The sequence below is a fragment of the Vigna angularis genome, chromosome 10 (assembly GCF_016808095.1).
Source record: "Vigna angularis cultivar LongXiaoDou No.4 chromosome 10, ASM1680809v1, whole genome shotgun sequence".
Taxonomy (NCBI): Eukaryota; Viridiplantae; Streptophyta; class Magnoliopsida; order Fabales; family Fabaceae; genus Vigna; species Vigna angularis.
Window position 1 is genome coordinate 6315589 of NC_068979.1, and position 14279 is coordinate 6329867.

A 14279-nucleotide genomic window follows, 5' to 3' on the forward strand; every position below is an offset into this window, starting at 1 on the left:
ATCATATAAATTAACAAAACATGTAATAGTACAGAAATTGAAAATTCATACATAAAGATATGGATTCATCATATGTATATTCCCTCATCATGATCTGACCGAATTGCATGTACATCATCGTCAACTACAGATTGGTCATCCAACTTTGTTGTAGTTTGAAATGAATGGTTGTCAGCAATATCAATATTAATTAGATTGTCTTCGTTAACTTCAATTTGTTTTTTGCCTTGAAGAGCAACATACCAATGGTCAGACGAAGGATCTTTGACATAAAAAACTTGAGATGGTTGATGTACCATGATAAACGGTTCGTCTCGATAACCCACCTTGCGAAAATCAACCAGTGTCATACCCGAGTCATCTATTTTCACACCACTCTTATTGTCAAACCACTTACACTTGAACAATGGAACGGAAAACTTGGTGTAATCAACCTCCCATATCTCTTCTATTATACCATAATATCTCATTGATCCAAGTACAGGAGATTGATCTTTTGATGTGGAAAATTGAAGTGACTCAGCTTCTAAACTGACTCCACTATTTTGTACTGTGCTTTTATCATCCAAAGTCTTCGTATAGAATGTGCAATTATTGACTTCATAACCTGTACAACACACGACATCAAACTTCAAACCATTTGCAAGCCACAATAAAGTTTCAGAAGAATGTGGCTCTTTGTCAATTTCAGATTTGAACCAAGACATAAATGTTTTGTTATGCTCCATCAATTGCCATTTCTCTGATTGTCTTGGATTTTTATTCTTAACAATGGCTTTGTGTGCTTCCAAAAAAGGGATCACCTCATCTGTGTTGTTCAATATATAAAGATGCGCTTGCAACAATTCTTCGCGATCTTTTGTCACCACATTGACACCTCGGATGCTTTTACTTGTAGAAAATTTATTCAACCATGCTGTGCGAGGAACTCCTATTGGATTCGTTGATGTCATGTAATCTGAACAAAACTCGATACTTTCTTCAGCAATATACCTTTCAATCATCGAACCTTCAGGATGATATGGATTTTTAACGTACCCTTTCAAAATCTTCATATAACGTTCAATAGGATACATCCATCTTAAGTATACCGGTCCGCACAACTTGATTTCTCTAACCAAATGAACAAGTAAATGTACCATGATGTCAAAAAAAGATGGAGGGAAAAACATCTCTAGTTGACACAAGATGATAACAATCTCGCCTTGAAGTTCATCTAACTTTGTAGGATCGATGGCTTTACTACATATTGACGAGAAAAATGAACACAACCTGTTTATGGTGTGCCTAACATTTTTGGGCAAAATTCCACGAATAGCCACCGGTAACAACTGTTGCATTAAGACGTGACAATCGTGAGACTTCATGCCAACAAGCTTTAAGTCCTGCATTGACACTAAACTCTTCATATTTGAAGAGTATCCTTGTGGTACTTTGATACTCTTTAAACATACACAAAAACTTATCTTCTCTTGTCTAGACATTGTGTAACAAGCAGGGGGCAAATAAGTACGTTTACCAATCTCCTTCGGTGCCAACTCTTCTCGGATATTCATGTCAACCAAATCCAAACGAGCATTCACTCCATCTTTTGTCTTTCCCTGAATGTTGAGTAATGTACCAATCAAGCTATCACACACATTCTTTTCTACATGCATCACATCTATGCAATGTCGAACATCTAACTTTGACCAATATGGAAGATCAAAGAATATTGATTTCTTCTTCCAAGGGGTCGTTACAGATGACTTCTTCGATGTTTTCCCAAATACATGATGTATTTTATTAACTTTTTGAAGAACTTCAAGGCCAGTAAGTGGATTTGGTGCTTCGTCCCTCTCTTGATCTCCATTGAATGCTTTTTTTAACCTTCGATATGGATGATTACGTTTTAGAAATCTCCGATGACGCAGATACACCGTCTTTCTTCCATGTTTCAATTGATGAGCTGCAGTGTTTTCTTCACATATAGGACACGCTTTATGACCCTTGACACTGTATCCTGACAAATTACCATAAGCAGGAAAGTCATTAATGGTGCAAAATAACATTGCACGCATCATAAAAGTCTCTGAAGCGAATGCATCAAATATTTCAACCCCGTCAACCCACAAAACCTTCAAGTCTTCAACTAGTGGGCTTAGATAAACATCTATGTCATTTCCAGGCTGCTTTGGACCAGATATCATCATAGACAACATCATGTACTTCCTCTTCATGCACAATGCAGGAGATAAGTTGTAAATTATCAATATAACTGGCCAACAACTGTGATTGGTACTCAGATTACCAAATGGGTTCATTCCATCAGTGGCTAAAGCAAGCCTAAGATTTCTACACTCTTTACCAAATTCGGGGAATTGTCGATCAATATTTTTCCATTGCTTTGAATAAGCTGGATGACGAAGCAGCCCGTCAATTTTTCTCTCGTCTGCATGCCATCTAAGATTTTTAGCATCTTTGGGATTCGCAAAGAAACGCTTAAGTCTGGGCACTATTGGAAGGTACCAAACTACTTTCAAAGCAGATCCATTTTTTTCTATCTGACCATTATCTTCACTATTGTTTTTTGACTTGTATCGTGATAAGCCACATTTTGGACACTCTGTCAAAAATTCAAACTCTTTCCTATACAAAATGCAGTCATTGGGACAAGCATGTATCCTTTTATACTCCATACCCATTGGACAAAGAATTTTCTTCGCATCATAATTACGAGTGGGTAGTGTATTTCCATCTGGCAACATTTCATTCAACAACGTCAACAGTTCTGTAAAACTCTTATCAGTCCATCCATTGCTCGCCTTCAAATTCATGAGCCTTAACACCGCTGACAAACGTGTGAACTTAGTTGAACCGACATACAAAGGTGTTTCTGCATCAGTCGACATCGTCTCATACACATGAGCTTTGGCAAAATTTTCTGCTCCAACATCGCGGATCATGTCCTCCAATTTGTCTTCATCCGGTCGATCTTCTTCCATGGTGGAATCAGTAACATTTACACTTTGAGAGTCAGTGGGAAAATCCATTTCTTCGCCGTGCCAGATCCATGTTGTATAGCATCTTAGAAAACCATCACATATAAGATGTTCTCTAATTTGAGTTGCGTTCAACTTTCTCTCATTCAAACAGTTCACACAAGGACATCTAAACTTCACTTCATCATTAGTTCTCCCCTCATTACGTTGCGCAAATTGTATAAATTCCTCTACACCTCTCTCGTACTCAGCACTAATACGTGGTAAATTAATCCAATTTCGATCCATATTCCTAAATATTACATAAATAATATTTTAAGGTTTATAAATAATACAAGAACTACAACACACATTACCAAAACTATAGCAAAAACCATATCATACATTACCAAAACTATAACAATTTCATGCACTATCAAAATTAAAGCAAAAATTATACCAAAACTATAGAAACTTCATACATTACCAAAACTATAGCATTATGCAAAAATTAATGAAGCAATCACGTTAAAAATGCAAATGGACATAAATACCTGGAAGAGGAACGGCGGCGGAGAGGGTGAAAAACGCAACACAACGGCGGCGGCGGCGGAGAGGGTGAAAAACGCCAGAAAATCACGATTTTGAACGGCTAAAACTCGTTTTTAAAGTCAAAAACGAATAATGACCGAACAATTTTGAGTTTAAACGGTTAAAAACGCAAAATCTGAGATGAAGGGTGGTTCGGAGGAAGAAGAAACGCGAAAACAGCGAGGAAGACGATGCACTGTTCCAAGTTTTGTTTTTCAACTCTGAACGGGGGAATCTACCGCGGTTCACTACTTAACCGCGGTATAAAAGGGTTATATGCCGCGGTTTAACCCCCAACCGCGGCATATACTAATTTAAAAAATTATCAGAAATGGCATTTTTGAAATTATATTCAAACTATATGCCGCGGTTCAGCGGGCCACCGCGGCATAAACATCGAAATATTTCAAATTAATATTAAAATAATTTCATATAGGAGAATATGCCGCGGTTCCCCAGAGAACCGCGGCATATACCCCTGAAACGTGTTCAACACAACTGTCTCCCCAACTGCCTTTCAGAGAATTTCAGAAGTTACAGGGGGTATATGCCGCGGTTCTCTGGGGAACCGCGGCATATACCCCCTGTAACTTCTGAAATTCTCTGACTGGCAGAGAAGTTGAGACGTTACAGGGGTATATGCCGCGGTTCCCCAGAGAACCGCGGCATATACCCCCTGTAACTTCTCAAATTCTCTGACCCAGTCAGCACCTGCAATAAATTGGCAGGGTATATGCCGCGGTTGTGCAGAGAACCGCGGCATATACCCTGTTATTTAATTTTTTATTCATACGTGGCGTCAAAGGCAATGGTTGACTGGGGTATATGCCGCGGTTCCCCGTAGAACCGCAGCATATATGTTCGTTTTATTTACAAAACTGCCACCGCGCACCATTATGCTGCGGTTTTCGTTGAACCGCGGCATAATGTGCGCTGTAAAAACCCGATTTTTTACTAGTGGCAAAAGTACAAGTTGTAGTGTAAAAGAAAAAAAAAAGGAAAATTTGTCTTATTATTTTTTAATAAAATATCAAAGAGAGTATCTATAATTTTGCTATTTTATTCCTATAATTATTCTAATATGATTATATAATAATGTAACATTATTTCTATCCATCACCTATTTAATATGGATAATAATAACAATATATTCTCTCACAAATCTCAAGATATGATTTATTTTCTAACACTCCCCCTCAAGTTGGAAAGTGAATATCAAGAACTTCCAACTTACGCTTCATGATAGAGAACACTTCTTTTCCCAGTGGTTTGGTGAACACATCGGCAAGTTGTTCAACTGAAGGTACATATTTAGTTGTGACTGAGCCATCCTGAATCTTATCACGAATGAAGTGACAATCCATCTCTATGTGTCTAGTTCTTTCATGGAAAATTGGGTTAGCTACAATGTGCAAGGCTGCTTTATTGTGGCAATACAACAATGCCCGTTTAGGATGCAATATCCGTAAATCTTTCAACAATGATTGTAACCAAGTCAACTCACAACAAGTACCAGTCAATGCTCTATATTCAGCTTCTGCTGAGGATAGAGAAATTGTCTTCTGCCTCTTTGTTCGCCAAGAGATAAGAGAAGATCCCAAAAAAACACAATAGCCTGTAGTTGATTTTCGGGATACTGGGCAACCAACCTTCCCAATCTGAATCACAGAAAGCACGCAAAGATAATTCATTTTGTGAAGGGAAAAACAAACCTTGACCTGGGTTATTTTTTAAATATAGTAGCACACGCATTGCAGCTTTCATATGAGACTTGCATGGAGCGTGCATAAATCTGCTCAGTATGTGTACCGCATAGGTGATATCTGAACGGGTAATTGTTAAATAAATTAAGCGACCAATAAATCGCCTATATATTGACGGGTCCTTTAATAATTCCCCTTCATCAGAAAGCTTTATATTTTGTTCCATGGGAAAATCCACAGGCTTAGCTCCAAGATACCCACCATCTTTTACAATTTCCAAAGCGTATTTTCTTTGTGATATGAAAATACCTTTCTTAGAACGAGAGACCTCAATACCCAGAAAAAATTTAAGATCACCCAAATCTTTTATCCGAAAATGATTGTGTAGAAATTGTTTAAGATTGGATATTGCAATAGGGTCATTACCAGTTATGAGAATATCATCAACATAGATCACAAAGCTGTAAAAGACTTGCCTTTTGTAGATGTAAACAATAAGTAATCTGCTTTTGATTGAATAAAACCAACACTTTGAATAGATATAGAGAAATTGGCAAACCATTGACGAGAGGCTTGTTTTAATCCATATAAGGACTTGTTGAGGCGACACACAAGATTCTCCCCCTGTCACTGAAAACCAGGAGGAAGGGACATATAGATTTCTTCAGAAAGATCACCATGAAGAAAAGCATTATGGACATCAAGCTGATGAAAAGACCAATGTTGAGCAGCAGTCAAAGCTAATAAACAACGTACTGTAACCATTTTAGCAATAGGTGAAAAAGTGTCATGATAATCGATATCTTCTAGTTGGGTATATCCCTTTGCAACTAGACGCGCCTTATATCGTTCAAGAGAACCATCAGATTTGCGCTTGATTTTGTACACCCAACGACAACCAATAGCCTGCTTTCCAGGAGGAAGAGTGGTGATAGACCAAGTATTATTGGCCTCCAAAGCAGCCAATTCAGATTTCATTGCCTTTTGCCAATGAGTGTGGCAAACAGCTTGATCATAACATGTAGGTTCAATATCATTACTAATAACGACAATAAAAGAACGATGTTGAGGTGTGTAACGGTCATAAGAGATAAAATTGCATAGAGGATATCGTGTACCTTTATTTGGAAAAGATGACGGGGATGACAATGGATCGGGAGACACTACTTGATTGAAAATATAATCTTGCAAAGTTGCAGGAGGACCATGAGATCGTTGAGAACGGCGTAAGGGAACCATATGTGGGGAAGTAATGGGAGGCACAAGTTTGTTTTCTGTAGGTGATGGTTGAGTGTATGAAGGACTCTCAAGCGGAGGATTATCTGGGATAACATTAGGTATGACAGGGTCTAGGGTGGTTGGAGGAGTGGCAATGGATTCATACAGAAAACTAGCCTCATGGAAGACAACATCACGACTAGTGAAGACTTGGTGAGTTTCAAGATCATATAACTTGTAAGCTTTTTGACCAAGAGGATAACCAAGAAAAACACATCTTTGGGCATGAGGAGTAAACTTATGAGAAACATGAACATTAGTAGCATAAGCAAGACATCCAAAAACTCTAATGTGTGAATAAGAAGGGATTTTACTATATAGGCGCTCAAAAGGTGTCTTGTGTGAAAGAAGAGGTGTGGACAACCGGTTAATTATATGGACAGCACTGGAAACACATTCTGCCCAAAATGGTAAATGAAGATGAGCTTGAAAACGAAGAGCTCGTGCTGACTCAAGGATATGTCTATGTTTGCGCTCAACAACCCCGTTTTGTTGTGGTGTGTAAGTGCAAGAATGTTGGTAAGTGGTACCTTGTTGTTTAAAAAAATCTCGCAGAGAAAAAAATTCCTTTCCATTGTCAACCCGAATATTGGCTATATAGGTATTAAATTGAGTTTTGACAAAAGAAAAACAAATTGGTAAGAAGATGTTGGGTTTCACTTTTATGGTGCACGAAAAAAACCCAAGTAAAGCGAGAAAAATCATCCACAATGGTCAAAACATACCTAGCACCAGAAAGAGAAGGAATTTTATATGGTCCCCAAATATCACAATGAATTAATTGAAAAGGTTTAATGGAAGAAATTGAACTAGTTGAAAAAGGAAGTCGTGTCTGTTTTGCAAGAGTACAAACATCACAAGTTTTATTTGGCTCTAAAAAGAGATTTAACAAAGTTTTAGCCATGAAGTCTAATCTAGATGGAGATGGATGTCTTAGTCGTCGGTGCCATAAGGTAGTAGAAGTGTTTGAAGGAGGAGATGACTTGGTGGCATGGACTGTTATGGATTGAATAGGAGTTTGTGACTTATTTGATGTCATTGCAACCAAGTAATAGAGTCCGCCTCGTTGTTTACCCAAACCAATTGTCATCCTCATCATCAAATCCTACAAAATACACCCAGAAGGAAAAAAAGTTACTAAACAGTTTAAATCTCGTGTGACTCGACTTACCGACATCAAATCTACTTTGCAAGATGACACCCCAAACACATTTTTTAAATAAACAATTGGGCTCAAAGGTAGAGTGCCAGTAGAGATAATTGGGGTCTGGTCACCATTTGGCATAATAACTGGTGGTAAAGAAGTCTTTTCTTTACTGTTAACAAGCAAGGTTGGTGAAGAAATAATGTGATCGGTAGCCCCACTATCAATTATAAGTTTGGGTGGTGACAAACTTGAAGAAACATTGGCATTGTTGACCTTAGGATTAGCTTATTCATTACCCTGTATAATAGACAACATTTGTTGAAGTTGCAATTCAGTTAATCCATACATTGCAGACTGCATCTGTTGCATCATTGGAGTCGTTGTGACAATATTAGCTAAAGACTGACTACTCCTATTATGCTTAGAGTAAGCATTCTTGGTTGCTCCATGCTTTGGGTGTTCAGGAGGATAACCATGTAACTTCCAGCATGTGTCTTTTGTATGATGATCTCTATCACAGTGAGAACAATGCAGCGGCTTTCAATTAGATGAATTAAGACGAGAAGAAAAACCTTATTTTCCTCGAACAGCAAGGGCTACTGGTTCATTTTTTTGAACAGCCATGGCTGAAGCTTCTATTGTGTCACGTGCGGTGCCCAAATGTCGTTGTTTTTCTTCTTGAATGATGGAAGAATAAGCTTGTGTAACATCAAGCAAAGGATTCATTAAAAGGAGTTGGCCACGAATAACACTATAAGAGTCATTCAACCCCATAAGAAATTGCATCAATTTGCGCCTTTTACTGTTAGCTCGACAAGTGCAGGTTGCATTACTATAGGAGACTAACTCATCCCATAATTTTTTAAACTTGGGGTAATAGGCTGCAACTGTCATTTGATCTTGAGCTAAGCAAGCAATGTCTCTCTCAATTTGAAAAATTTGTGGTGCGTGGCTTTGAGAGAAACGATTTTGAAGATCTATCCAAACTTCATGAGCAATGTCATAGAAAATAACACTATCTACAATATCAGGTGCTAAAGAATTAAAGATCCAAGATAACACCATGTCATTGCATTTTTTCCATGCTGTATATTCTTCTGGTTTGGCCTCAACAGAAGGTGCCGTAAGAGTTCCATCAACAAAACCCAATTTGGATTTTGCATTCAAAGAGATGACCATGGCTCTATGCCAAGTCGAATAGTTGTCTCCATCTAGAGATTTGGAAACAAGAACCATTCCAGGATGGTCAGAATGATGGAGAGAATAAGAACTATTGAAATTTGATTCATTTCCATAGTTAGCCATGGGAATAAGGATAGAAAAAAATTGAGCAGATGATCGTTCCTGCTCCTGATACCATGTAAAAGGAAAAAAAGAGGAAAATTTGTATTATTATTTTTGAATAAAATATGAGAGATATATACAAGAGAGGATATCTATAATTTTACTATTTTATTCCTATAATTATTCTAATTTGATTCTATAATAATGTAACATTATTTATGTCAATCACCTATTTAATATGAATAATAATAACAATATATTATCTCATAAATTTCAAGATATGATTTATTTTCTAACATGTAGTAATCACTTATGTCAAGATACAAAGATATAAATTCTAAAAATTTCGATATTTGTATCGACTTCACCTTCTATTTATTGTAGTGGAATGATCATGTTAGTATGCTGTCTTTATCTCAACACTTGTTGTACCAAACCTGGCTAAGTTTCCAATTCGATTTGTTCTACATTATTCTTTTATACAACTTTTACACTTTGTTTACTTGAATGGATTTGGAGGAGAGTGATTGAATGAATTTGAGAGGAGTTGAAGGTAAATTTTTTTTTGTTTATTTGAATGAATTTGGAGGTAAGTGAGAGTGGATTTGAAAGTAAATTTTTTTAATCTGTCAATCAAATCCTACACTAATTTTCACAAACTTTACTTCCAAATCCACTCTCACTTGCCTCCAAATCCACTTAAATAAACAACAAAAATTTTTACCTTCAAATCCTCTCAAAGTCATTCAATTACTCTCTTCCAAATTCATTCAAGTAAACAAAGCCTTAGTAACTAAAAAAATTACAAATTAACCCTTTTGACGGGACAAGTTCATCTTACCTCACATATTAGATGAAATGAGTGAGAAAAGTTACCATGTCTGCCTTAAAAAAACTTCTTTGTCGGCGTCTAAAAAAATAATATAAGAGCAATTAACGTGGTCCAAAACTTGGGATGACCTAAATGATCTTGTAAACCGTGAAATGTTTTATAAACACAACTGTATAAATCGAATTCCCGTTTACGTGCATAAATTCAAATTCAGATTTAAAAGCAATGCACAAATTGTCAAGGTGCCAAATTGTGTATACGTGATACACCACACGCGTGCAGAGTTTCCCAATTCAGGTAAAATGGTGTTTGCGAGCAGAGGCTCAATTTATAGATTAAGATCAAAACTTTATTTAAAGATTAAGAATTTTGCATTTTCCCGTGAATCCCATAAATCCCACACCTTAAAATGTAAAATATATATGGAGATTTTATACCATTTTTATCCATCACTATAATTGTGGGTGATAATGAAGTTTCAGAAATGTAATACATCACTATTCAAATAATTTATTTACATACCTTCTATTTAAATTTAGAATTCTCATCTGATTATTTTTCTTTTCTTCAAAAAATAAAAATATTTATCGAGGCCGATGATAAAGAACATTTTATTAGACTCTTTTTTATGACTGGTAATCGTACCATTTGACAAAAATATTGCATTTCATACTTTTATTTAGAATTTTATTTTTATTTGAAATTTAAAAAGGCCGTAAATCTAAAAGTGTGCATTACTTAACTAGAAACTACTGCTGATTGATGAAAATATATTAAATTTAAACTTGGGTACTAAAATTTATAATCTCATTTATTTAAAAAAAATAATTTAAGAGTTTGTGTGGTACGCACGCACACTTAAATTGACCATGTTGAACATTGGGGAAGAGGCATGGTATAACTCGAATACCATTATGTTTGGTAGCACAAAGATTAAATTGGTCCCACTTCTTAATAAATGAGTATTGACTTTTGGGTAAAAAAAATAAATAATCTGTTCTTGTTTTTTTCTGCCAACTTGGACCAAATCCATCTTCATCGTCAATTATTTAAAATGTGGATCTCGCCAAGGACTACCTTTTACAATTCAACATCTATAAATTTCCTTCACATATTATGGAGATTTTTTTTTTCTTCAATGACAACCTTTTATGTCAAAGCAACGTTGAGTATATTATCAAATATTGATTTATCAAACTTTATCATGATGTTGTTTATAAGGGATAAATAGAGCTCGTCTGCTCTGGATAAATTTCAGCTTTGTAATTACTAATTTAATTAAACGTTAAAAAGACTAAAATATTAATTTGTTTATATTATATTATTAAAAATATATATAAATATATATAATAATATTATTAATACTTTCAAAATTATAATAGAGTAGTTTAAAACATTAAGATAATAATTGTCTTACTTTATTTAATACCAACATTAATTAATTAATTAATTAAAATTTTAAAAATGTTTATGTAATTAAGTATGCTGTTAATATATATTTTAAAAACTTGTTTACAGAACTAAGCCCGTCTTTTAGCCTCTCTAACATCTTAACATTTTTTTTTCATATTCAATAAACCTTCAACCATTATCTATAAACCAATATTCACCCTATCTTCCACACCATCAATCCTTCCTTTGTATCATCATTAACCTTATGTCTGTCTAGGCTTCTTAGAACAAAAGCTTTGCCCTATGATTCGATGAACAAAAAGGTGAAATTTTAAAATTTGAAATGAAAATAAAAATTCAGGAGAAAAGAAAACACTGCCCTTTCCTTTCCACTTTCTCTTTAATTAATTCTCCTACCCAGTTTCTTTCTCTCCTCCAAACATTCCAAAAAAACCATAAAACCTTTTAAGTTCGTTGGCCAAAATCTAAAACAAAATAACTATACGTAAAAGCAAAAGGTGATTAAATATAGACTGCACCATCACCATCGCCTCTACGCCCAATGATATCTGATGGAATTATTTACAAACAAGTTAACTAATGCCCAAATCACAAAAAAGAGTTCTTCATGTCTCCAAATAACATGTATTTTTTTGTAGCGTGCAGCCATGTAGAATCTTTAAAACATCCAACAGTTTCCTTTTTCATGAAACCAGACACCCTTAATTTGACGGTAGGAAGGAGGCAAATAGCATGGAAAGTTTCAGCTATCAATCACTAACTCTCATCTCAAATGATGAGATGTGGTACCAAAAGTCGTGCTGCCAAAGACCATGCTACAGTAGTGAAGCTACCAACTATTCTTGTTGCTAGTAAGGGGCATGTTTTGATAAGCTTTTTTACTAACATTTCTAGAAGAGCAAAGTGAATAGAAACATGGAACTAGGTTTTCCATAAACTAAAAATTAGTCTGTGGTAAAGTTAAAAATTAACTCTTGTAGACGCAAATATGTGAAAACTGCTATAATATTAACTTTATACACAGTAATTTTAACAATAGAAAAACTAATTTCATTTTTTTTTATAAAAATACTCAAGGAGCAGACTATTTAAACTTCACGGCTATGTGAACCAACAACCAAAGAACATGGGATGACTTGAGAGAATCTACTAAAAGACAGTAAAACTGCAGGCAAGTCATAAAGACCAAACAGGTAGCATTCAAGTTCACCCGGATGCTTATAATACAGTTCATAAGATTCAAACAGGCAGCAGCCTTTCCAAACATAGAATTCCCTCATCAATCGGCTAAAATATTTACACATAACTCCTGAAGAAGTATTGTAACCTCGACATAGATGACATTACCACACAAAAATAACAGTAAGGAGGACAAGAAACCCAATCAACATAAGCAGATTCTTCAAAACGTTGTCTTCCTGCCGCTGCACTTGGCCCCCAGTTGCCTGATGATACCCCCGCGCGCCCCCTCCGTGAAAGCTATTAAACCCAAAGGGATAACCAGAAGTTGTCCCATAGACAGTGGCATCCTGAAAGCCATGGAAATGAATGTTGAGCAGTGATGGGATAAACCCAGCAAAGGCGGTGGAAAGTGTGAAGTTCCCAAATCTGGCAGTTGCCATGGGAATGAACCCTCCCATGAGTCCAAACCCATAACTCCCAAAAGGGTTATTCTCAGGAGGAGGTGGGGGCGGCGCAGTTTGCGGCCTCTGCCCCGAAGGACGGTGAGGGATCTCCATTCCAGGATATGATTTGGTCCTGGGATCAGTCTGTGTTTTGCCCCTTCCATAAAGAGGCACCAATTTCTCCTCCTGCACAAGGGCCTTGCAAACAGGGCACTCCTGAGAATGGGAATGAAGATGGAGCCACCTATAAAGGCATGGCCAACAGAATAGGTGACCACAGAGTGTGATCACGGGCTCTTGCGCCAAATCGAAGCATATGTTGCACTCGAAATCACCAGCATCGTTAGAACTGTTACCCGAGCATGACGGGCTCGGAGCAGACGCTCTCGTTGATTCCCCAAAACCACTCGTCATTTGCCTAATCCCTCACTCAGATCTTCACAAATAAAATCAATTACAATGCCAACCAAACCCTACAATGTCACCCAAAAAATCATCATACGCTATAACACACCATCGTCACCGACAAGGCCGTACGACAATACAAAATCAGCGAATTGTACTAAGATCTAAAATTTATAAATAGAAGAATCGACGGACAAATCTAGAGATTGAACGTGGAATTTAACGGAATGAGAACACGAAAAAAAAAACATGAAAAAGGACTAAAAAAGAAAAAAGATTCAGATCTGGTCTCAGAATATGAACATAGAAAATTATAAACATGAATTGACGATGAAATAAGCAATCAAAAGATGAACTTACAATTTGGTCGAGGGAAAGACAAAGGGCTGGGAAAGGCACAAGAATTGTAATAGAAAAGTAAATCCTGCGTCTCAAACCCCCAAATTTGGTTCTTACCGAAAACCTCGTGGAAGATTCTAGGTTCTCAACGTGCTTTCTTCTATTTGCTCGTTTATTAATTAATTTATTTATTTATTGCAGTCTATTCTATCCATTATTCTATCGTATATATGATCACAACGACTATGCAAATTGGCTCGTTCCATTTTCTGCCATTTGGGGCCATTATGCATTACGAGAAAAGGCCTTTTCTTTCTGCATCCCACTTTTTCTTCGTGCACCACCATACAAATTGTAATCATCCCAACTACTCTTAATAATATTATAATAAAAGTCATTAAACATCATTATATTTCATACTTTTCCGATTGGGTCTGAAAGTCATTCCTAGATCTTGGAAAATGACTTCTCTATCTAATTACGATTAGGTGTTTCGGAAGATATTTTGAAATTTGAAAATAACTTTTAAATACTCGTTTAATAATTTTTTAAAAATTTTCATAATGAGTTATGAATTAAAAAACTACTTTTGTAAATTTTTTATATTCTGAGAATGTTATTTTAGATCCTCCCTTTACCACGATTGAGAATCTTCTCCACTTCTTTAAATCCAAGTTGCTCCTTTCATTGTCTTCACCCTTC

General features: G+C 36.1%; 1 protein-coding gene across 1 annotated transcript; it reads right to left on the reverse strand.

Annotated features, from left to right (window-relative positions):
* Window positions 1-12387: 12387 nt before the first annotated feature.
* LOC108335126 (uncharacterized) lies at window positions 12388-13771 on the reverse strand. Its single transcript, XM_017571066.2, has 2 exons — window positions 13599-13771; window positions 12388-13306 (listed from the first exon to the last, which is right to left on the reverse strand). Exon 2 carries the CDS (start codon window positions 13245-13247, stop codon window positions 12552-12554), a length of 696 nt encoding a protein of 231 aa, XP_017426555.1. The 5' UTR covers window positions 13248-13306; window positions 13599-13771; the 3' UTR covers window positions 12388-12551.
* Between the last annotated feature and the right edge of the window lie 508 nt (window positions 13772-14279).

What these genes read in the sequence shown, in the direction of transcription:
- LOC108335126 (XM_017571066.2), bottom strand. Translation starts at nt 13,247, where the DNA reads ATGACGAGTGGTTTTGGGGAATCAACGAGAGCGTCTGCTCCGAGCCCG.